We start from the raw sequence: 21,786 nt of genomic DNA on the forward strand, positions 1-21,786 counted from the left end.
GAAGTGGAAGACTGTCTCAAGTTGAAAGATTTAATTAGGAGTGTGTATTCTATTTGTTATCTGTTAGAAGTGGGACATCTTTTCTGTTAATTAAACAGTTTTCTTTATCTCTTCTACAAACAAATTGTCTTTCTTGGCAATACCTTCTGTTAATAGGCTATTGAGTATCACTGCATGACTGATAAAATTACATCATCTTACTGTGAGATGCTCTACTCAGGGGGAGGAGCTAAGCATTTTTATTTAGATATAATCTGAGACTTAGAGTACTAAAACAGCTTTTTCCTACTAGATTTCCAGAAGAGCAGCTGTCTTCTTTACTAGATTTCCAGAAGAAGACTAAACTTATCTACACTATTACCAGACTTTTAGAGGAAAACCATACCCCTCTACAAAATTACTACTTCAACAGAACTGCAGCTGTCAATCTAAGACTACAGCCACTATTTAATTACACTGCTACTAACACCCTGAGTAACAGGGTGTCAGGTCATATTTTGACTCTGTTAGCAGTTTGTTTTCTTCTTTTTTTTGTACTATTACATTTGTATTTTTAATTTTCCTATTAAAGAACTGTTATTCCGATTCCCATATCTTTATCTGAGAACCCCTTAATTTAAAAACTATAATAATTCAGAAAGAGAAGGTTTACACTGTCCATTTCAAGGAAGACTCCTGCCCTCCTTAGCAGACACCTGTCCATTCAAACCAAGACAAAGATGCAGCCAAACAGTCAGACCTACTCACATTCCCATACAGGGCAGAGCTCACCTTTCCCAAAACCACATCTGCTGGATGAAACCCTCTCCTTCCCCATACTGTGATGAATTTTTCCCACCCAGCCTCTTCCTACCAAAAAGCTGTTCCTCCATCAGGTGTGTACCAACAATCCAGGAAGGGATGTTCATCTCCAAAGCAGCCAGGGTGTAGGGCCCAGAGGGAGCTGTGAAACAGGTCCTGCCACCTGTGGCAGCTGGCCTCACCTGCCTGGAGCAGGAGCTCAGCTCTGTCCCCAGATGTGCACCCTCCTACCCCACTCAGAGGAAGGGAAAGAGCAACAACCCCAGGCTGGGTTAAATGGAGCCAGACCATGGGTGTGGGAGGCTCCAGGTGAGGCTGCTCAGGGTCATTATGAGGCCTCAGGGTTTAGCTTTTCTATTTTTCACATTCTGTGCTGCTTTAGTGTGTGGGTCTGAGCTTCATATTATGGGATGGTGAGTTCTGTGCACAGAGCAGGGAGACAAAACAATTCCTGCTCCAGCTGGGGACCAAGGACAAATGATCCAAATCTCAGCCCCAAGAGCACAAACACCATGGGCTGGAGAGAGAAAAACAAGCAGGATGGGACTGCATGGGCTGGAGCTGGAATGGGACAATGAACTGCAAGATGCAAATGGAGCAGAACTGATCAAAGTGAGAGACCCCATGACCAGTTGTGCATTTTGGGACCATTTTGGTTCCCCTTGGGTGCAGCCCTGGCTGGGCTCTTGTGCTGCCCAACGTGGATCTATTGAGGCCTTTTAATAAATCCCTACTTTATTCTCTAACTCTGTCTAGTCTCTGTTCCAGGTCAGCCTTCACAGGGCATCATCAATGACAATTAACTGTCCCAGGGGTCCTGTCCCTGCTGGGGCTCATCCCTGGGGGTCTCACAGATCTGTCTGCCCCTAAGCTGTGCATAGCCCTTGCACTGTTTTCACTGTGCCCTGGCTAATCCTACCCCCAGCCCCTCTGGGCAGGTGGATCCACGCAGGATTAGTGCTCACAGACTTCCTTTGCCCATCCCCAAAGCATAGCCCAAAGTCACCCTTGCTCTGCAGAGCCTGCCATGTTCTCTGGGCAGAGCTCAGGGCAAAAAGCCTCTTTATTTGCCCTGCCAGGCCTTAAAAAGCTGAGCTCAGGCATGAGCCCAGCCCTGAAGCACAGGGAAATGTTGGGAAGGATGAAAGTTTGACAAGAAAGTCTCACAGATATCTATGCTTAGCAGAAAGATTTTTTAAATGTAGAATCTGAAGAAGGAATAGAAATGAAAGCAAGTTTTGATATAGAAGAAAATAATTGCTGAGCCAGTTTTATTGGATAACCAAAGAGGCAAAGGATGTGTTAGTTAGAAGGGGTTTTTATGGCTTAGAGCAAAGGATAAACCCACCCCAAACAAGATGTTTTTACCAAGCACAAAGATAGCACAGGCAAACAAGTCAGCAAATGTGGTAAGTAGAAAAAAGGTCTCAGAATTTTCCACTGCAAGAAAACTGAAAAACAACTTCTAGCTGAAACTGTAATGCACTAACTTTGAGTGATTGGAGAATAGTAACATGAATATGGTTATTATAGTAGTTATGATAGGCTATAGGTAATAGTTAAGGTATAGATTGGTCCTACTGTATTAAGCAGAGAAAAGTCCATAATGCATTGTAACCAAAAGAAAAGTCTATAATGCATTGTGACCAAAAGAAAAGTCTATAATGCATTGTAACCAAAGAAAAGTCTATAATGCATTGTAACCAAACCCAAAGGGTCTCCAGGCCTGCCTGCAGCTGGAGCTGACAGCTGTGGGCACAGCTCTGTCACCCACCACCCTGGACTGCTGTGACCTCTTGGATGGAATAAACTGCATTTTGGAGAGCCACCTGGTGCAGGAAAGACATTCTGTGCTGTTCTTGTGAGCCAGCAAAGGCTTCCTGATGAAAAGGAAAGCCCCATATCTCTCCTGAGGAAGACACCAAGGTTGCCACCATGGAGATGTGATGAAAGAGAGAAAGTTAAGAGATTTGGACTCTAGCTGGCTCACAGAATGCCATGGCTTCCTCATCACCCACTGAGAACTTTGTTTCTTTCCTACAACCAATGGGCAGTGAATGTGTATGTTAAATGAATGTAAATATCTTGAAAGAGTACAAAAGCAACATGTTGCTATAATAAATCTCTCTTGCAGCCCTCTGATGGAGTCATGTACTTTGTGCTGTGTCGTGCTCTATAAGCACAGCCTGGAGTCCCACATCCCTCATTTCAGCTCTGACAGGGAATGCTCTGCCTGCACTTCCTGCTGCAGAGAGCCCAGGCACCTTCCTCTGGGTGCCAGCTGGGTTTGGGACATGCCAGCATCACCAAAGCCACCTTTGACACCTCTGACAAAGCCCAGCCCGTTCCCTGCCAGCCCGGGTGCCAGCCGGGTTTGGGACATGCCAGCATCGCCAAAGCCACCTCTGCAGGCAGCCCAGGCTGGGACACCTCTGACACCTCTTGTTGGGGAAGATGAAACAGGAAAGCCTTATAAATATGATTGTCTGGCAAAAGATTTTGAGAATATAGAAACTATAAGCGAGATTGAAATGAAATCAAGCTTTGAGATACCTCAGTTATTGAACAACGGGAAAACAATGGTGTGGCCACTGAAGGTAATCCCCTTTTGATGGAACAACACCCTCTGCTTGCAGACAGGCCCAAGGGTCAGAGCAGACCCTACCAGCTTGGCAGAGGGGGCCTAAAGAGGAGTTTTTAGGGTTTAAAATGTAGCACAGTATGGTAATGTAATGATTCTTATAGGCTGTATGTAAACACTCTAGGATTTGTATCTTGTACTAGATTGGTCAGTGAGAATTAGAATATTCAACACAGAAGAAGATTTATTGTATTGTTACAGGAACCTCACTCTCTTACCCTTTTACTCTCTTACCCTTTTTACTTCCTTACACTCTTACCCTCTTACTCTCTCACCCTCTCATCCTCTCTCCCCCTCTCTTCTCTCAGTCCTGCTCTGAGCTGTGCCTGGCAGCTCCCAGCAGGGCCCTGCACCCAGGCCCTTTGCAATAAACCCCGAGTTCCTGACCTGGCTGCAGAGATCTCTGGTCTCCATCTGTCCCGACCGTCCTACCCCCAAAGCTCCGACAACCTCTGACAAAGCCCAGCCTGTTCCCCACCTCCCCAGCGGTGCCAGCCGGGTGTGGCACATGCCAGCATCGCCAAAGCCACCTCTGCAGCCAGCCCGGGCTGGGACACCTCTGACAAATCCTGGTCTGTTCCCCATCAGCCTGGGTGTGGCACATGCCAGCATCGCCCAAGCCACCCCTGGAGGCAGCCCGGACACCTCTGACTCTGACAAAGCCCCATCGCCAAAGCCACCTCTGCAGCCAGCCCGGGCTGGGACACCTCTGGCAAAGCCCCATCAGCAAAGGAATCTCTGCAGCCAGCCTGGGCACCTCTGACAAAGCCGGGTCTGTTCCCCATCAGCCCGGGTGTGGCACATGCCAGCATCGCCAAAGCCACCTCTGCAGCCAGCCCGGGCTGCGACACCTCTGACAAATCCCGGTCTGTTCCCCACCTCCCCAGCGGTGCCAGCCGGGTTTGGGACATGCCAGCATCACCAAAGGCACCCCTGCAGCCAGCCCGGGCTGTGATACCTGTGACACCTGTGACACCTGTGACAAAGCCGGGTCTGTTCCTGCCCTGCCCCGCGGTGCCCCAGGCGCTGCCCCCGGCTCTGCCCGTTCCCTGTTCCGCCCCCGCTGCGGTTCGGCCCCCGCCGCACTTCGGAACCCGGGCTTTTATTGGCCCCTCCAGCCCCTCCGATTCCCAGAAGCTCTAAAAAGAGACTTTTGTTGCCATGGTTTTTTCTTTGGGAGTTAAAATACCTTTCGTCATCCCGCACAGCAGAGCGGAGCTGGAGAAAGCGGGAGGGAAATTAAAGTAATTGGGGGGAATTATTGGAATGTGCAAGGCCCCTCCAGACACATCCCTGCCACAGGAAAGGAGCTTCAGTCCCCTCTCACTGTGGCAGGAAAAGCTCTGGCTGTCAATAAGCATTTCTCAGCCTTTTGGGGACATGGACAAGCCCTTGTGCAGAGACCCAAGGCAGAGGTGAGGTGGGGAGTCCTTAGCAGAGGCTTGGGACAGGCTGCCATGGGCTGCTTGCCCCCAAAACCCAGCTCACCGACTTGTCAGAGCCTTTATAAACGCCCAGACTCACACAGAGCAGGGGCATGGCCACTTAGTCCAGCTGAAAAAAGCTTTTCAGCTGAAAAGTAAGAAAAAAAATACTGAGGAATGTTGACTGGAGTTGATGAAGTCATTAAAGCCATATAAAGAGTAATAGTGTTGAGAAGGGGCCCTTTAACTTCTATTTTGACACAAATATTAAAGCAAAAGTAGATTGCTGTGCATTAGTGGTTGAAGTACACCCAGCAGATTGTTCTGAGAGGTTGTGCAGTTTGGGTCTGGTGAGATGAGCCCCGTGGCCAAGGCTTTATTTGAAAATAGATTCTTTTAAAATCTGGTCTGTATATATAAAGACATAAAAATAACTAGGAAAACAATCTGGCTTCTAGGAATATGAAAATGCTGGGTCAGTCCATGCTGGCTGATGCCCTTCCAAGGTGTCCTACAGGGCAAAGGGGTCTTGGAGGGTTCTGGGGGTGAAAAAAGGGCTTTACTTCAAATACCCAATAGCAAAAAAGCAGCTCCCCAACCCTGCTTCTCCCAAACTCTGTTTCCAGTGGTGAGCTTATCCTGGGAGGGCTTACAGCAACAGTAATCAAGAAGCCCCAGGGTTCCCCTGTCTGTGTTTCACAGGGCTGACCTTGCTGGGGTGAAAAGTACAGGGGGAGCAGTGGGAAAGGCAGAGCAGCCCCTTGCTCTCCCAGCTGCTGGGATTTCTAATTTGCTTTCTGCAAATCCCCCCTTAGTGCAGCAAAGCCAGGTCGTTGCTGTGGCCTTACCAGGGGTGTGACAGCAGGAGGAGGGATGAGCACAGAGCAGCAGCAATGCCAGTGGCAGAGGGGACAGACACACAGACACGCCACCCTCCCACAGGAATGCCCACACCAAAGCCAGGAGAGGGGGAAGGAGAGGGGGGAAACATTGTCAGGGCTCAAAGTCAGGCCACAGGAGGCAAAACTGGTCAGTGCTATAAGAAATACTCATTTCCCCCCACCCTCAGAACCTCCCCCAGGTTTCTCCACCCACCATTAGCAGATCTTGTTTCTGCCAGCCTACTTGGAACAGTGCAAATGCAAAATCTGAGCATTGTGATTAAATATAAATAACTGATAAATAAGTAGATGAAGAAATATTTGAGGAGCTGCAAACGATCTCATTCAGCCACTCTAGCAATGAGTCTGGACAGAACAGCCATGCCATGGCATGGACCTTCAGGCCAGGAAATGGTCTAAATCAGGCTTCTTCCCTGCAGTGTCCTGGGCTGCTTCCTGAGGTATTGTTGGGTTTTTTTCACCCTCTTGATGTATTGTCCTGCAGCCCATTCGGGGGCTCCCAGTGAGTGCCAAGAAACCTCTGGCTGTGACGCACCAGCCCATTTTAGGTGGCCAGCAGCCACTCCTTCCTGAGGGAGCTGGAAGCCAGGGCCCCCCAGGGCTCCCCCACCCTCTGCCCAGGGAACCTGATGCATTCATTTTTAACATCACTGAGGCATTTTTAACACCATTGAGGCAAAAAGGACAGTTTGGGGGAAGGAGGACTGTGAGCAGCCCTGTGAACTGTCTGGAGCTGTCTGCAAAGCAGAGCCCATTGCACTGCTCCAAAATGTAAGCCATCCCCTGAGTTTTCCTGGATTTGGTCAAATAAAGATAGGGAAGGAAAAAAATCAAATAAAAACAAGCCACACCTTTCCTCAGCCTGGTTCCCAGGCAATAAAAATATCTTGGAGCAGGAGCCCTGGCTTCACAGCTTGGCCAGTGACACAATCCTGCTGTGAGCCAAGGCAGCAGGGAGCTCACCTACACCACTTGGCTTTGCTTGTCCACAGGGGGGATTTTGAGGTTCCCAATTTCCAGGCAGCACCAACAGAAGTGATTTGAGTAAGGAAATAATTGGCCTTCCCTTCCCAATGCTCCCATGGACCCCTTCTCCTCCTCTTTCACCTCTCCATCCATCGCCTGCTCCAAGCACTGGTGATCCCCTGCAAAATCCCAAATCTCCCTTGGGGACCATACACCCAGGGGTACATTTTCCAAATATATATATGTCAGCAGCAGAGAGGGGAGGAGAGCAAGAAAGAAAACCATTTTGTGACTATCTGTCTGCTTGCAGATCATTATTCCTTCCTGGGGAGCCCCAGAGTTCTTTCATCTGCTTTTTGCTAAGTTTAGGTCAGAGGTTTTCGGGTGCAAGTGTGGTTCAAGGAAAGGCAAAGGCTCTCTGGGCTTTAGCAGATCACTGAGGAGGAATTTGGGCAGGCAACAGGAAAGCTCTTTCCCCGGCTGGGAGGCATCCAGTCAGGACAGAAACAATCCTGGCTGCTGGAGGCTTTTAGACAAGTAAGAATAGATGTTTACTCGCAGGAAAGCGAGGAACGGAAAAAGTTATCAACGCCATTGTTTGCCACAAATAATTTCACCTTCTCTAATCATACGTGAATTTAAAAAAAGCCCCGCTCTTGCTTATTTAACATCTCATACCGGGGCAATTGCGTGGCCCTTAGGGGGTGGGCTCAGCCCGGCCGGCCCCGAGGGCTCGGCTGGAGCTCGCCCCGGGCTCTGTTTCCCATCCCCTCCCCGTCCCTGCCGTGCTCCTGGTGGTCGAAACCTGGGATCCGCTTTTACCGAGCAGCTGCCCCTCTGCGGCTGCCTTTGGGGGGTGCCAGCTCCGTGATTGCCGTTTGTGAAACACCTTCCACAACCCGGGGCGTGAGGAACTTCTCGGTGCTCAGCTCAGGAGCCGTCCCTGGCACACGCTGGCTGCAGCATCATCTGCTGCGTTTGTACAGAACCGAAAAAATAGGAGAGCGAAAGCTTAAAGCATCACCTTCCCCTGATTGCAGCGGGGTTTGGGGGTTCATGAGCGAGCAACAGGGGACCGAAAACCTCCCCAAAATCCTGCTCTTCAGGCAGAAATTGTGGTCTGTCCGTCTCTGAGGCATGCTGCCCCTGGGGAAGGTTCCTTCCCGGTGTGAAACACAGCTCCCTGCTTTTCCATCGGGACCTCGTGGAGGGCTCCTTGCTCTCCTGCCAGGACCCAGCATCGCCTCCCCCGGCCCCTCGCAGCCCCCTAGGACCGATGGCTCCCTGGAAAAGGCAGCGTGCCCAGAGCCCGGCGTGCCCAGAGCCCGGCGTGCCCAAAGCCCGGCGTGCCCAGAGCCCGGCGTGCCCAGAGCCCGGCGTGCCCAGAGCCCGGGTCCGGCCAAGGCCAAGGGCGCAGGGCCCCAGCACCACCTCCTGGTAAAGCAGAGCCATGCAAATCCCCCTGCAGGCCTGGGGACAGAATCTCCTGGAGAGAGAAACCGGGGCTGCCAGACCCCAGTCTTGTCCGGCCAAGCATGGGCATCGTCCCTCTGCCTGGCACCACGGGCACAAATCCCCTGTGCCTGGCACCACGAGCATCTTCCCCTCTGCCTGGCACCACGGGCATCTTCCCCTGTGCCTGGCACCACGAGCATCCTCCCCTCTGCCTGGCACCACGAGCATCTTCCCCTGTGCCTGGCACCACGGGCATCTTCCCCTGTTCCTGGCACCACGAGCATCTTCTCCTCTGCCTGGCACCACGGGCACCGTCCCCTCTGCATCCCCCGGTGGCCCAGCTGCCTGCTGCGGGGTGAATAGCGGCGCGGCTCGGCCGAGAGGGGACCGAATTTCATTTGAGATGAATGGGCACCTCCCTGCAGCCCGTGACATTTTCATTGCGGGCTAACAAGGGGAGAAAAATCCAATTAGGTGACAAAGAGGGTCCCTAATCGGCCGTGCAGCCTGGCGTGGGGCAGCCGGGACAGAGCAGCATCCCACAAGCCAGCGGGGACAGACCATGGGAAAACAAGAAACTCTCCAAAAGATTCCTCCTGTGATAGTGAATCTGCAAAAGATTCATCCTGTCCTAGTGCAGGATGGCAAGTGCACTCCAAAATTGGATTTATAGCGTTGCTCTGTGCACCCCCAGGGTCCCATCTGTCAGTGTCCCAGGTCACTGAGAGAAAGTGCCCCAAAGTGAGCTGGGCAAGGCAGGGACATCTCCTCACAGCTACAGATTCCTGCAGCCAGAATCATGCTGCTCCTCAAAGAAAATATTAATAAAATTTGGCAGACTCCTCCCAGGGCACCCACCCACCACCAAACATCCTACAAAACCAAAATCCCAGGAGGAGGTGAGAATGATCCACATCAGGGTTCATTACCACAGCAGTTTTTTCGAACCACAAAAGGCTTGGGATAACCTGTTGCAGTTTTTCCAGCAACAGGTGCCTTTTTCACTGTCAGAATGCAGCCAGCAGTGCCGTTTTTAGGATTGATGGGGTGCAAACCCCTCCCCTGCCAAAACGTGGGGATGTTGGGGCAGCAGGGGATGCAGGGAGGGCACGGCAGAGCACTGGGAAAGGCGAGGGGGCACACACATAAATAACAGCTGGGGTTTGGAGGAAGGGTGATAAATGGGAATGCTGTGATCCCTCGGGAATTATTAACGGTGGGGGAGGCTGAAACCTTGGCTTTGCCCCAGGAGCTGGGCTGTGTGGGGAAAGCTGATGGGCAGGGGGAACAGATGGCTGGGGGAGGCCTGGGGTCCATCCAGGAGCAGGGGCTCTCCCCCAGCACAGGCAAGGAGCTGTGCTGAGCTACAGCAGCTGTGTCTGCCCCAGGACCCCCTGTGCCCTCTCCTCCCTGCAGCCCCTCAGGTGGCTCCAGCCACAGCTCCAGGTGGCCACCGCTGAGTATTGACCCAGTGCTATCTCAGCTCCCACCTTATCAGGGCTAAAGCCAGCTCTGGGCACCAGCACCTGCCCCATTAATCTTCCCCCTGTCCTGCAGGCGTGAGGTCTGTGCCTGAAACAGCCTGGCCAGCGAGGGAGCAGCAGGGCTTGGGGCTGGGGATGATGGATTGGTACCTGGGAGATGACAGGAGAGGTTTCTCTTTTCCCCTTCAGCTCATGCTGTTGCCCCTGCCCTGGAGAAGGGACCACCCTTTATACCAGGGCATATTGGTAGCAACATTTTCTGCTGAAATTTATGTGTTGTGGAGTGGGGATGTGGTGCCTTGAGGAGGAGAGGAAATGAGCTCCACTCATGAGCATGGGGTGGGAAGGAGGGGAGAGATAATTTCCCTGCACTTCAATCTGAAATAACAAGCTGAACCTGGGTGAGCAGCCCACATTCCATCCACAGCCTGCAGGCTGAAGGTGGAAATGTGATTCCCCATGCCAGGGCCAACTCCAGGCAGAGCTGCACAAAGTCCAGGCCAAATCACATCTGAGGCCCCAGGAAAAGGAGGTGAAGCCTCACAGCTCTGCCTGAAATGACAACAAAAGGCAGCAATTCTTCATGGCTGCAGCTGCACAACCCCTGGCTTCAAGGGTTAAATGCAGTCAGAAATATCAGGGGGGACCATTAAGCACAGAACTTGTTTGTCCCTCACACAGAAGGGAGAGCAGCCCCATATTTTGAGCAGGGAGAATCCCCAGCCACGATGGGGTGGCCGAGGTGATTCCAAATGTGTCATCCCCAGAACTCTGCTGTCCCTTGTGGCCCAGCAAACACCACTATGGGCTGTACAGAGCTCACAGGGGCAGGGAGCTCCTAGTGGGAAAACTCACACACTCCTGCTTGCCCCAGGTTTTTCTAGGGATGTTCCAGGCAGGAGAATGGGAGGCAGAGTGACCCAAGCAAAGGCAACACTGAGCTTTTTCCATAAAACCCACCAAAGGACTGGCAGGGATGCTGGGGGTGGTGTCACACACTCCTGTGATGGGGAGGAGGAGCATCACTGAGCTGAGCAGAGTCCAACTAGCCAGCCAAGGGCTTGGATTCACCAGCACATAGCACCTGACCAGTTCAAAATGTAAATGCATACTGCTCCACCCTTTCCACATGCACTGTGAAGCCCCCAGCTCCCATAGGGCAGTGCAGGGCAGCCCTGCTGTCACATCAGCCCAGCCAGAGGACACTGGCACAGAGGCCATGGCACTGGAGGCTCCTCAGGGAGCTCACTGCTTGGTCGATGCTTTTGACCTCTCCTTAAAAGCCCCTTAAACCCTCAGATCATGTTTCCCTTGGCACAGAAAGGCAAAATTCTTATGGTGAGGGCGCCACAAGAAGCCCAGGCCAGGCTTAAGGTGGCTTAGAGGTGCTGGCACCCAGTACCACACCCCCTCCTGCTCTCCCCATCTATGCTGTGCAGACAGGATGGAGTTTCCCCCTTCCTTACACAAACTTGGGATCTCCTTTCAGCCATTGCTCTCTTTTTTTTTTTTTTTTTTGTATTGATTTTTAAAAGGGGGCACTGCGGCTTTAAAGAGCTTCCCAGACTTGCCTTTGTGACCGGAGGAGAGGGTGGGGTGGTGGCGGAGGTGGGGACCCAGAAGAATGAAATAAAGAGAAGTACAACAAAAAGAAGTTAAAAGTGTGAGTGACAAGTTTTCGGCAACAGGCTTCAGCCCCTGTGGGGTCGTTTGGGCGAAGAATGGCTACAAATGAACAAATGAGCTGGATTTTCATGCTTGGTGGACGGTGAATGAATAAGCATCTTTTAAAACCCTATCAGGAACTCTTTGGATTGTCATTATAGCCGGGAGGAGGGGGGCAAAGGCAGACTTTTGAAGGCTGATCATGTGAAAGAATCCCGATTCTTCGCCTTTTCTCTGCCGGCAGGCACGGCTACCCCGAAACGTGCGGGCAGTGCAGGCGCAGCCCAGCATCCTGCCCTGGCCCGGGAGCGCTTCTGGGGCGCCCTGGCGAGCCCCGGGCTCTCTGGAGGAGCTGAGGGGGTTTGCTCTGCTGGCAGGAGCCCCCTCTGGTTCCCAGAGCCGTGGAAGGGACGGGCAGCGCTCTGCAGCCTCCTCCTCCTCCTCCTCGGAACCTGACTGCGGTGTCAGAGGCGGACAATGTGAGAGGGCAGGAAGCAACTCACTTAAAGGCTTATTTAGAGCACTGAGTGGAGGCTGGGGTCAAAGGAATTGCCCTGGGATTATGGGAATCACCTTCATTTTCTTGCCAAGCCTTCAGACACGAGGGAGCCGACCAAGAGCAAGGAGGAGGGGGATGAGTCTGTTGCTGAGGAAAGGACCGGGGTGTTTCCCCTTTCCTGGCCCTGACAATGAGCCTGGCCTCTCTGAACCGTGCAAATAATTTACAGCCTCTGTTTTCAGCTGTTTGGTATCCTCAACCCCCCCATTTTAACCTTGACTAGAGCAGAGCAGTGGTGAGACTGTTGTAGGAGACTCCACAGACAGGGTTTGCTGAATACCTGTAAAGCCACAGAGGAGAGGGAAGATTCAGAACGAGACAGGTATAAAACCTCCTTCTTTCTGTAATAAATGATAATATCACGTATCCAAAGAATCATAGAACTGGGAAATTGTTAAGGTTGGAGAAGACCTTTAAAATCATCAAGTCCAACTGATGTTTAGACAGTCTTGTCTAAACAGAAGGACAGCTAAAACTGAGTATTGGGGGCATGAAAACATCAGGTCGTGGTGAAGCATTCTTCCCTGGCTGCAAAAACAATAGCTGAGTTCACCTGGCGTGGGATTTCAGCAAGCAGGGCCCGGGTTAGGTTGGTTTTCATCCTGTTGCCTGCAAATATGTGAGGGCACAAGCCTGAAACAGCCACGGTCCCAGCAGCCACCTGTTTCCCCCACATCAAAAAGTCCCGAGGCCACTGCAGCAGCCGTGGTTATAAAAGCCGGGCACTGGCACTGGGACAGCCCCGTCAAGAGAAATGAGACCATCATGCACTAAACATAGAGAAAAGATAAATGGAAAAGGAGTCTTTCAGTCTTCATTATCAAGTTTCCATGGGTTTGCTAAAACCATAGCAACCGGTTCAAGCAATGATTAACCTAATAATGTGGAGGCAAAGAAAAAAAAATGCATTCAAGCCCCTAAAGAAGTCACTAGTTCTCCAGAGGTAGTAAATCTGCCCCCCTCCCCTTCCATCCACCCCCAACCTACAGCCCCACGGCTGGAAGACCAGAAGCATCCTAAGTCTCCAGAAAAAAGGAATCAGCAATGCAGTAAAGCCCACTCTAGTGACCCCTTTCTGAAAATACAGCAGTACAGACATCTTTGTGAACTTTTGTAGTACCTGCTCTTCACTGGACTCTCGTGCTCTTCTTGCTCCTTTTCTTGCCCACGTCCACGTCAAACTCTCTTTTGCCATTTTTTTGCAAAAAATGCTGCTTTTGCTGGTAAGTGAGGGTGTTGAGATCGTCCTCAGCCCCACGGTACATGCAGATAGTGAGGGCAACGTGATACCTCCTGTGGGGAGATATCGGAATGGAGCTGCCCTAGCAGGGAAAACATTAAATGATTTTATCACCCAAATAATGACGGTGTTTTCGCCTGTGGCCACACACGGAGGCCTTGGAGCACTTTGCAGACTGTTAGAGTAGGAAAACAATACACAATTCAGCCAGAAGGGCGGGGGGAAGGGGCAGGAATACTATTAGGTCTTTCATTGTGCCTATCTGATCTACGACACAGATAGATCACGTTCAGGGCTATGAGTACACACGGAGATGGGCACACACGGCCCTTTCCGAGCCCTCAGCCCTGCCCCACGGCCGTGTTTCTCCAGCCATGCGGGTGTTTCTTCTCAAAGCAGCGAACAGGCAAAGGAGGGGGCCTCTGCATAGATGGGCGGGTCCCAGGAGGCAGCAGAAGGTGCAGGTCTCCAAAAAAGCTCCTGCAGAAAGTGAGATCTGCTCACCTTGCCTGCCAACACTGGCACCGTGCTGCCCTTGCCCCCTTCTCCCGGCTGTGGGGGGCACCTCCGTGGGACAGTTTGTTGAAGGAGGCTGGATCAGGTGCACCAGTAAGAGGCCACTGCTTTTCCAAAATCCACCAAGCCCCGTGTGTTCTCTGATCTGCAGTGTCTGGTTCAGCGCCAGGGCCGTGCCGGCCTCTCCCTTCCCCCCAGCACCAGGCTATGCCTCCCACACCCCACCGGACCGGACAGCACCCCAGCATCTCCCGGGAGAGACACACCGGGAAGGGCTCCTCATCCCCCGGGCAGGGCTGAGCCTCTCCAGGGCACAACCGCGCCGTGCCTTCAGCACCATGGCCAGAGCCCGGTACGGACCGGGGCTGCTGCGGGCATCGCTCCGCGCACCCACCCTCACCCAGCGCTGCCACCCTCACCCACCGCACCCAGCGCTGTCACCGCACCCAGCGCTCCCTTCCCCGCACTCAGCGCTCCCACCCTCACCCGGAGCACCCACCCGCACCCAGCGCTCCCTTCCCCGCACTCAGCGCACCCACCCGCACCCAGCGCTGCCACCCTCACCCAGCGCTCCCTTCCCCGCACTCAGCACTACCACCCTCACTCAGCGCTGCCACCCGCACCCAGCGCTCCCTTCCCCGCACTCAGCGCACCCACCCGCACCCAGCGCTGCCACCCGCACTCAGCGCTCCCTTCCCCGCCGGGGCTGCCCCCTCAGCCCGCCCCAGCTCCCGGGGAGCGGGGGCAGCGCTCAGGAAGGGGACAGAGGGGCAGAAAGGGGCTCCCCGTGGTTTCCCCCCCATCGGCGGGACGAGGAGCCCGGGCTGCCGTCCCCGCTCAGGTTCCGCCGCTTTGGTTGCGGTGCGGGAAGGGGAGGTTGTTGCGTGGAGGGGAGGGGGGGGGAGATGTTTGTGCGTGCAGCTTTGTTTCCAGTAACCAAATTTCTTTTGTTCTACAAATTGCCTCAATAGCGTCTCTTTGCCGCGGGCAAACGGGCTCCGCTGAGAACAATTAGCATCACAATGGGCTTTTGGCCCCGCGGGCCGCTTTGTCTGGCGGCGGCCGCCCCGGCGGGGCAGCGCGGAGCGGGGAGGCGGCCTGGCCGTAAATCCACCAGCTACAAATTGAGTCCCGGCAGGAGAGGGCCGGCGAGGGCTGACGGAATTCATGCGGGCTCTCCTCTCACCACCAGCGTCTTTGCCATCTCCTGCGCTCCCCCTGCCCCCGCTCAGGGCTTCGCGTTCCGGCTGCTGCCCCCGGGCTCCGGCTAAACTCACCCCGGGGGAGGATGGGGTGGCCCTGAGGCGATCCTGCCCCCCGGGCACCAGCGCCGCTCCAGGAGCGCCGTGTCCTTAAAACAGCCGGGCACGCCTCACCTGGAGACGGGAGCTGCCGCAGCTCTGCGGGAAAAGGCACCTGCAGAGAGAGGCCGGGTTTAAATCCGAGCGTGGGCCTGGACGGGCACACGCCCGGGATCCCTCTGCTCCGCTCTCCATCGCCGCTCCGCCCCGCACGGGAGCGACCCCGCACCGGGCACAGCGCCCGGGGCCCGAGGGAGCCCCGCGGGGCCGGCACGGCCCTCCCGGCGCTGCTGCGCGCGATTTTGGAACTCCCGGAGAGCCCTCGGTGATAAAAACACGGCCTGGCACAGGTCTGGCCGCGACACGCTTTATTTTTCCTCTTTTTTTTTCTTCAGAAAACTCAAAATATAGCTGCGGGTACAGACAGCTGGACCACCGCTGCTGAAAATACTCTTATATACAAAATACATATTTGTTACGAAATATAATCAATAAATACCGATAGCGACAAATTAATATAATTTACCGTTAACGAGTACAAAACCGTGATTTGTTTCTGTCCGCCCGCTCCCGCTGCGCTCTCCAGCCGAGCGGGACGGGACGGGGCGGGGGCAGCGGGGGTCCCGCCGCCCCCCGGCTCTTTGAGGGCCACCCCGGGGGGACACCGGCCGGGCGGGGGCTCACAGGAAGGCGGGGAAGGCGGCGGGGCCGCGGCGCAGGGCGGCGGGCGGCGGGGCCGCGGCGCAGGGCGAGTCCCAGGGCCCGGGGGAGGCGGCGGCGGGGGGCGGCGGCGGCGCGGGGGGCTCGGGCAGGCCCTGCTCGGCCAGGCGGAGGCTCTGCGTGAGCGCCCAAATGTAGTTGTGCGCGAAGCGGAGCGTCTCGATCTTGGTGAGCTTGGCGTCGTCGGGGAAGGTGGGCAGGACGCTGCGGAGAGCGTCCAGGGCGGAGTTGAGGTGGTGCATGCGGTTTCTCTCCCGGTCGTTTGCCTTCATGCGCCGGCTCCTCTTCTGCTTGCTGAGCAAGCCCTCGCTCCGCGCCTTGCCGCGGCCCCGCCGCGCCTTCCCCTTCCTGCGGGCGGCCGCGTCCCGCGGGGCCAGGGCGGTGCGGGCGGGCGAGGCGCCCCGGCTGCCCCCGGAGGCCCCGCCGGCCGCCGGGGAGGGATCCTCTGCGCCTCCGAAATACGGCTGCCCTTCGTCCGGCGAGCGGTCGCTCTGCGGGGCCATGCTGAGCAGCCAACCCCGCGTCGGCCGGCCCGGCAGAGCCGTGTCCCCCGCGGCTGTGCGTGCTGAGCCCGCCCGAGGCTGCGGGGCAGGAGAGCGGCTCTGGCTGCGCGCTCCGCGGCGCTCCCCGCGGTGCCTCGAGTGCGGGCAGGAGAGGTTGTGCCGCCGGCACACGACTGCCGTTTAGCCCCTATATATAGGGCCGGCAGACAATGGGGATTTCCCGGCCGGGCGGCGTGTGCGCCCCCCCGCCCGCACCCACCCCTTGGCACGCTTTTATCTTATCAGCCCGACGGGAGCGTGCCGGCTCCGGCACCGCCCGCTGCCCCGGCCACGCCACGAGAGACCTCGCCGGCTTCCACGCCGCGTCCTGCCGGGACCCCCCGGCCCTGCCCGCCAGCCCTCCCCGGACGGGACCCCCGGGCCGAGCCCGTGCTGCTCGGGGGCTGCACCACGGCCGCGGCTGCCGCACGCTCCGGGGCTCCGCCGGGGTGCAGCGGGGGTCGGGGCGGGTACAGGGGCCCAGCGGTGACAGAGGGCTCCCCAGCGCTCGGCTGCGGAACGCGGGGAACCTCCGGCCCACCGGAGTGGCCGGGGACGCACCGCCGGGCCAGGCGCTGCCTCACCCGGTGCCAGACGTGAGGGTCCAGCCGGCACCGTTCCGGCTCCGCTCCTCTCGGCACAGCCACAACCCCTTCCCGCTGCTCCGGCGCCGCGGGGCAGTCCCGGAACATCCCCTCCGATGTTCCAGCCTCCCCCCGTCACCCTTGTCCTGGCCCCTGCAGCGCCGGGAACATCCCCGCGCCCCCCGCGCACCGACCGGCGGAGCTGTGGGCGCTGCGCTGAGGGCGGCGAGCGCCAGCACCGGAGGGCACCGAACGCCTCCTCCAGCCCCCATTCGCGCCGTGACTTTGCTCCCACAAGGGAAGCGGGGGCTGGATCCCGCGGGGGAAGAGCCCTCCCGAGGCCCGAGGCCGCCCCGGCCCCGTCGGGCCCAGCGCTGGGCCCGGGAGCTCGGTGCGCAAAACGTGCCGGGGATTTTTGCGCACCGGCGGCGGCGGGGACGGGGAGCGGTCCGGGCCCGGGGCACCTTTCCCCGGCGGAGGGCGAGGGACCGGCAGGACTGGAGCCGGGCTCCCCCTGCACGGCCCGACGCCCCCGGGGGTCCGGGCAGGGCCGCCGGGAGGGCGCAGCCCCGGCGGGGCGGGAGTCCCCCCTGTCCTTCACCAAAGCGGCGCGGCGGAGCCCGCTCGGAGATCCCGGGGCCGGGAGCGGCCGGAGCGGCCCCGTCGGGCCGCGGCGGGGCTGGGGGCAGCTCCCCCTGCCCGGGCCGCTCCCCGGCCCCGCGGGGCGGCCTCGGGCGGGCGCTGCCGGCGCTGTGGGGCCGTGCGCGCCGCCTGGCCCGGAGCGCGGTGCGGCGGGCGGGCGGCCCCGCTGGGAGGGCGGGGGAGGGTGCCGAGGGGGGGCGGCCACCGCGGCGGCTCGGGCGCCCCTTCTCGAGGGGCGGCTCGGAGGGCAGCGGAGGATGAATAGGAAGGGCCCGGAGGGGTTGGGTTTTTTTTTTTGTGCCTGTGCAATTGGATGACAAAAAAATCTGGCGAGCGAGTTTCCAAGCCTCAGACTGCCCACTTCAAACGTCCTTCAAACAAAAGCTGAAGAGGAAAAGAAAGCCCCACCTGGTACCGCTGTTTGCTAAAATAATAATAAATAGATTTCGTTTAATAAATAATTACAAGAGATTGTAAAGTGGAGTACTTTGGGAAGCATTAATCATGGGGCTGGGGGCAGACATCACCTGCTGGCAAACAAGACAACTTTATTGTTAAATCACCTTCCCACTGCCACTTTCCGATAACTCCCTCCCGTCGCCACAAAGCCCGGCCGGGGATGTTTACTCATAGTTAGCATAACAAGCACCATATTACCACGAACGTGATAAAAACCTGCGGGGGCACCGCTGCGGGCTCCCGCTCACACCTGGCCGGGCCGCCCGGTGCGGAGCTGGCACCCAACGGCCCTTCCAGGAGGGGCCCTGCTGCCGTTTACATTGGCCTGGTTTATGCTGCTTTATAACAGGTTTACTGCAATCCCTATCTCCCGGCCCTATTTGTCTTATTTTATTGAAAACATATGGTAACCAGAGCGGCCCCGGCGCATCCCTCGCCTGCCAGGCGTCGGGAACGTTTGGCGAGCCGGGGCTCGGCCGCAGCCCGCCCGCCCGCCCTCCGGGGGCTGTTTGCTCGGGAGAGGGGAGGGCAGATAAGGCCGGGCCCCCTCTCCATGCTGGGGGTGACCCCAGGGTCCGGGGGGCTCCGGCCGCTCCGCGCCCGCCTCCACGCCGGGGCCGGCGGTGCGCGCCCGCGGGGCCGGGGCTGCGGCGGCGGAGGGCGCACGGCACAGGCACAGGCACCCGCCCCGGGGGCCTCGCCATCCTCGCCCCGCTCCCTCCGGCCGGGCTGCTCAGGAGGAACCGTGATTTGCGCTGCCATATGTCGGGCGGCTCGGCGGAGCAGCTGCCGCCCCGGCCCTACCTAGCCGGGGCATTATACCTGCGAGCCCCGCGTCCCCCTTTGAGAGGGCAGCGCGGCGGGGCCGGGCCCTCGCCGCTGTTTTGTGACTTTATTGTGGCGCCCAACAGATGCACGCCGGCCCCTCCTGCCCCTCGTCCCGGTGCGAGCGCGCTGCTGGGGACACAAGGAGCACAGATGCCAGGCGCAAGGTGCACCAGATGCCCCCCTTTGTCAGTTCAAACAATATTTCTCCCTTCCTCCCCCCGCTCCTTCCTTTTCCTGCAAGAGTGGGAGATGAAGGGGCGCAGAAAGAATTTTATATATATATATATATAAACAGCGTGGAGAGGAAAGGCGAGCAGCGGCAAGAGGCGACCGGAGCGCGTCCCCCGGAGCCGCCCGACGGAGCGCACGGGCGGGAGGGAGGGAGCCGGCCCCGGGCAGGGCCAGGAATGCCCGCCGGGATGGCAGGAGCCGCCTCGGGGAGTCCTTCAGTACCTCCCGAGCGCTGCCCTGGACACCGCAGAGCGCGGTCTGTCCGTTCAATGGGCGGCTGAGGAGCTCCAGAGCCGGCCGATGTGACCAGCCCTCAGCAGCTGTTATCACACAGAAAAGTGTCCCCTGAGGACACGAAAAGGCTCCAGGGATGAGAGAAGCTCGGCTATGGGACAGCCTGAGAGGGCTGGGGGTGTTCAGCCTGGAGAAGGAAAAGCTCTGGGGAGACCTCAGAGCCCCTTCCAGTGCCTAAAGGGGCTCCAAGAGAACTGGAGAGGGACCTGGGACAGCACGGGGTGACAGCACCAGGGGGACAATGGCTTCAAACTGAAAGAGGACAGGGACAGACGGGATATCGGGAAGGAATTCTTCACCATGAGGGAGGTGAGGACCTGGCACAGGTTGCCCAGAGAAGCTGGGGCTGCCCCATCCCTGGAAGTGTCCAAAGCCAAGTTGGACACTTGGAGCAACCTGGGCTAGTGTGTGGCATCCCTGCCCATGGCAGGGGGAGTGGAGCTAGGTGATCTTTAATATTCCTTCTATCCCAATCACTCCATAACTCTTTGATTCTGTGCAAGGATAAATAAGCCCTGGGATGAGGGATGCTGTCACTTCACCAGAAGAGGAGAAACCCAGATAGAAAGCCCAAGAGTTTTCACTGGGGCTTTCACTCTCACTCTACAATAAACCTCTCTCCATGCTTATGTGCCCTCAAAACAGCCAGACAGGAGCTGGCTTCACAAGGCTGCAAGAGCAGACAGCTGTTCTGAGCCATTCTGATCAGAATGCAACAGTCTTTAGCATAGAAAAAAAACTGGATTATCTCTGGATAGGAGAGAGGAAAAGAAATACCATGGAGAGGAAAGGCAGGAAACAAATGCCAAGTACACGAGGGTCAGTCTGTGATGCTGCAGGTGGGTCCTGTGAAACCTGTCACCTTAAAGTAATCATTCAACCATCCAAGCATCTACCCAGGCAGGGCAGGATGGTCCTCACTTCTCTGGGAGCCAGCCAGCCTCCTCCTGTCATTCCCAGCTCTGCCAGGCTTGCTCCCCTCCCCATTTGCCTGTCTCACCTGCCAGAAAAAAAGGGTTTCTCCTCCACTCTGTTGGCAGCCTAGGCAGACAGGGTGGGTTACACATCTCCTTCACTTGGGTTTTCCACGTTCTTTAAGCTTTACACCGAGTTTTGGTGAGCTCTGACAGAATCCAGCAGCACTCAGAGGTCGATTTGCCAGCCACCAGCTGGGCAACACAGACTCGAGGCTTCAGAGCTCATCTGCACCAACTCTGCTTTGGCCACCAGTGAATAATTACAGGCCATGGCTATGCTGAGCTCAGACTGCCACCTTCCTGACCAGCCCTTCATTCCTGTAAGGATAAAAAGATGACTTCTGGCATTTTGATGCATGATGGGGTTAGAGGCACAGCAAACTGGTCATGTGGGCTCTCCCTGAAACTCCTCACTCCCCAGCTGCCCATCAAACAGACACATGGTCCTTAATGGCCTCCAAAAATGGTTAAAGATGTGCTTTCCTCTCTTGGTTTAGAGGCTCCACTGGTCAGACTTTGATCACACCAGAACCCACCAGAGCTGGCTTTTGAGACGCAAAAAAAGTTGCTAAAAACCAGGAGTTTGAAAGGGAATACCCTGTCCAACCTGGAAAAGGGGCAGAGGTGCCCTGATGGACTCACACCCACCCCTCCAGAGAGCTTCATCGAAGCCCTCAACATGAGAACAGAGCAAGACTGGGGGCGAGGGGGGTGTTTAACCCTTTCTTTGCAACTGAATTTGATGCCAGGTCGCTGCCAGCACAGAGAGGTGTGCCCAGTGTGGTCCCTGCTCGAGCCAAACCCGGCTGCCAGAGGGATGTGACTCAAACCTGTGGTGTGGACATTTCCCCACTGGCCTCACGCCGCTCATGCTCCTCCCATCGCCATTCCTGGCTGTGCCATCCCCATCCACATCCCCACAGTGCTGTTATCCCTGCCCTGCAGGGTTTAACGTGCTTGGAGCCCCACAGCAACCCCAGCCACACCCACACTGCCTGTGCATGACCCCATCCCCTCCCTGACCCTTCCCTCTTCTCCCTTCTTTCAGGCTCGGGAGGCACCATCCCTTGCTGGTTTTCCATTCCCTTGCTGGTCTCCCCAGTTTTCCATTCTCTTGCTCCCTTGCTATTTTCCAGTTTTCCATTCCCTTGCTCCCTTGCTATTTTCCCCAGTTTTCCATTCCCTTGCTATTTTCCCCAGTTTTCCATTCCCTTGTCCCCTTGCTATTTTCCCCAGTTTTCCATTCCCTTGCTGGTCTCCCCAGTTTTCCATTCCCTTGCCCCCTTGGTAATTTCCCCAGTTTTCCATTCCCTTGCTATTTTCCCCAGTTTTCCATTCCCTTGTCCCCTTGCTATTTCCCCCAGTTTTCCATTCCCTTGCTCCCTTGCTATTTTCCCCAGTTTTCCATTCTCTTGCCCCCTTGCTATTTTCCCCAGTTTTCCATTCCCTTGCTATTTTCCCCAGTTTTCCATTCTGTTGCTCCCTTGCTATTTTCCCCAGTTTTCCATTCCCTTGCTATTTTCCCCAGTTTTCTATTCCCTTGCTCCCTTGCTAT

At 56.4% G+C, this 21,786-nt stretch overlaps 1 protein-coding gene across 1 annotated transcript; it reads right to left on the reverse strand.

Annotated features, from left to right (window-relative positions):
- Window positions 1–15,634: 15,634 nt before the first annotated feature.
- NEUROG3 (neurogenin 3) lies at window positions 15,635–16,177 on the reverse strand. The gene has a single exon (XM_054637386.2). The coding sequence runs from the start codon at window positions 16,175–16,177 to the stop codon at window positions 15,635–15,637; it is 543 nt and encodes a 180-aa protein (XP_054493361.2).
- Window positions 16,178–21,786: the final 5,609 nt, after the last annotated feature.

Source organism: Agelaius phoeniceus, chromosome 9 (assembly GCF_051311805.1).
Source record: "Agelaius phoeniceus isolate bAgePho1 chromosome 9, bAgePho1.hap1, whole genome shotgun sequence".
Lineage (NCBI taxonomy): Eukaryota > Metazoa > Chordata > Aves > Passeriformes > Icteridae > Agelaius > Agelaius phoeniceus.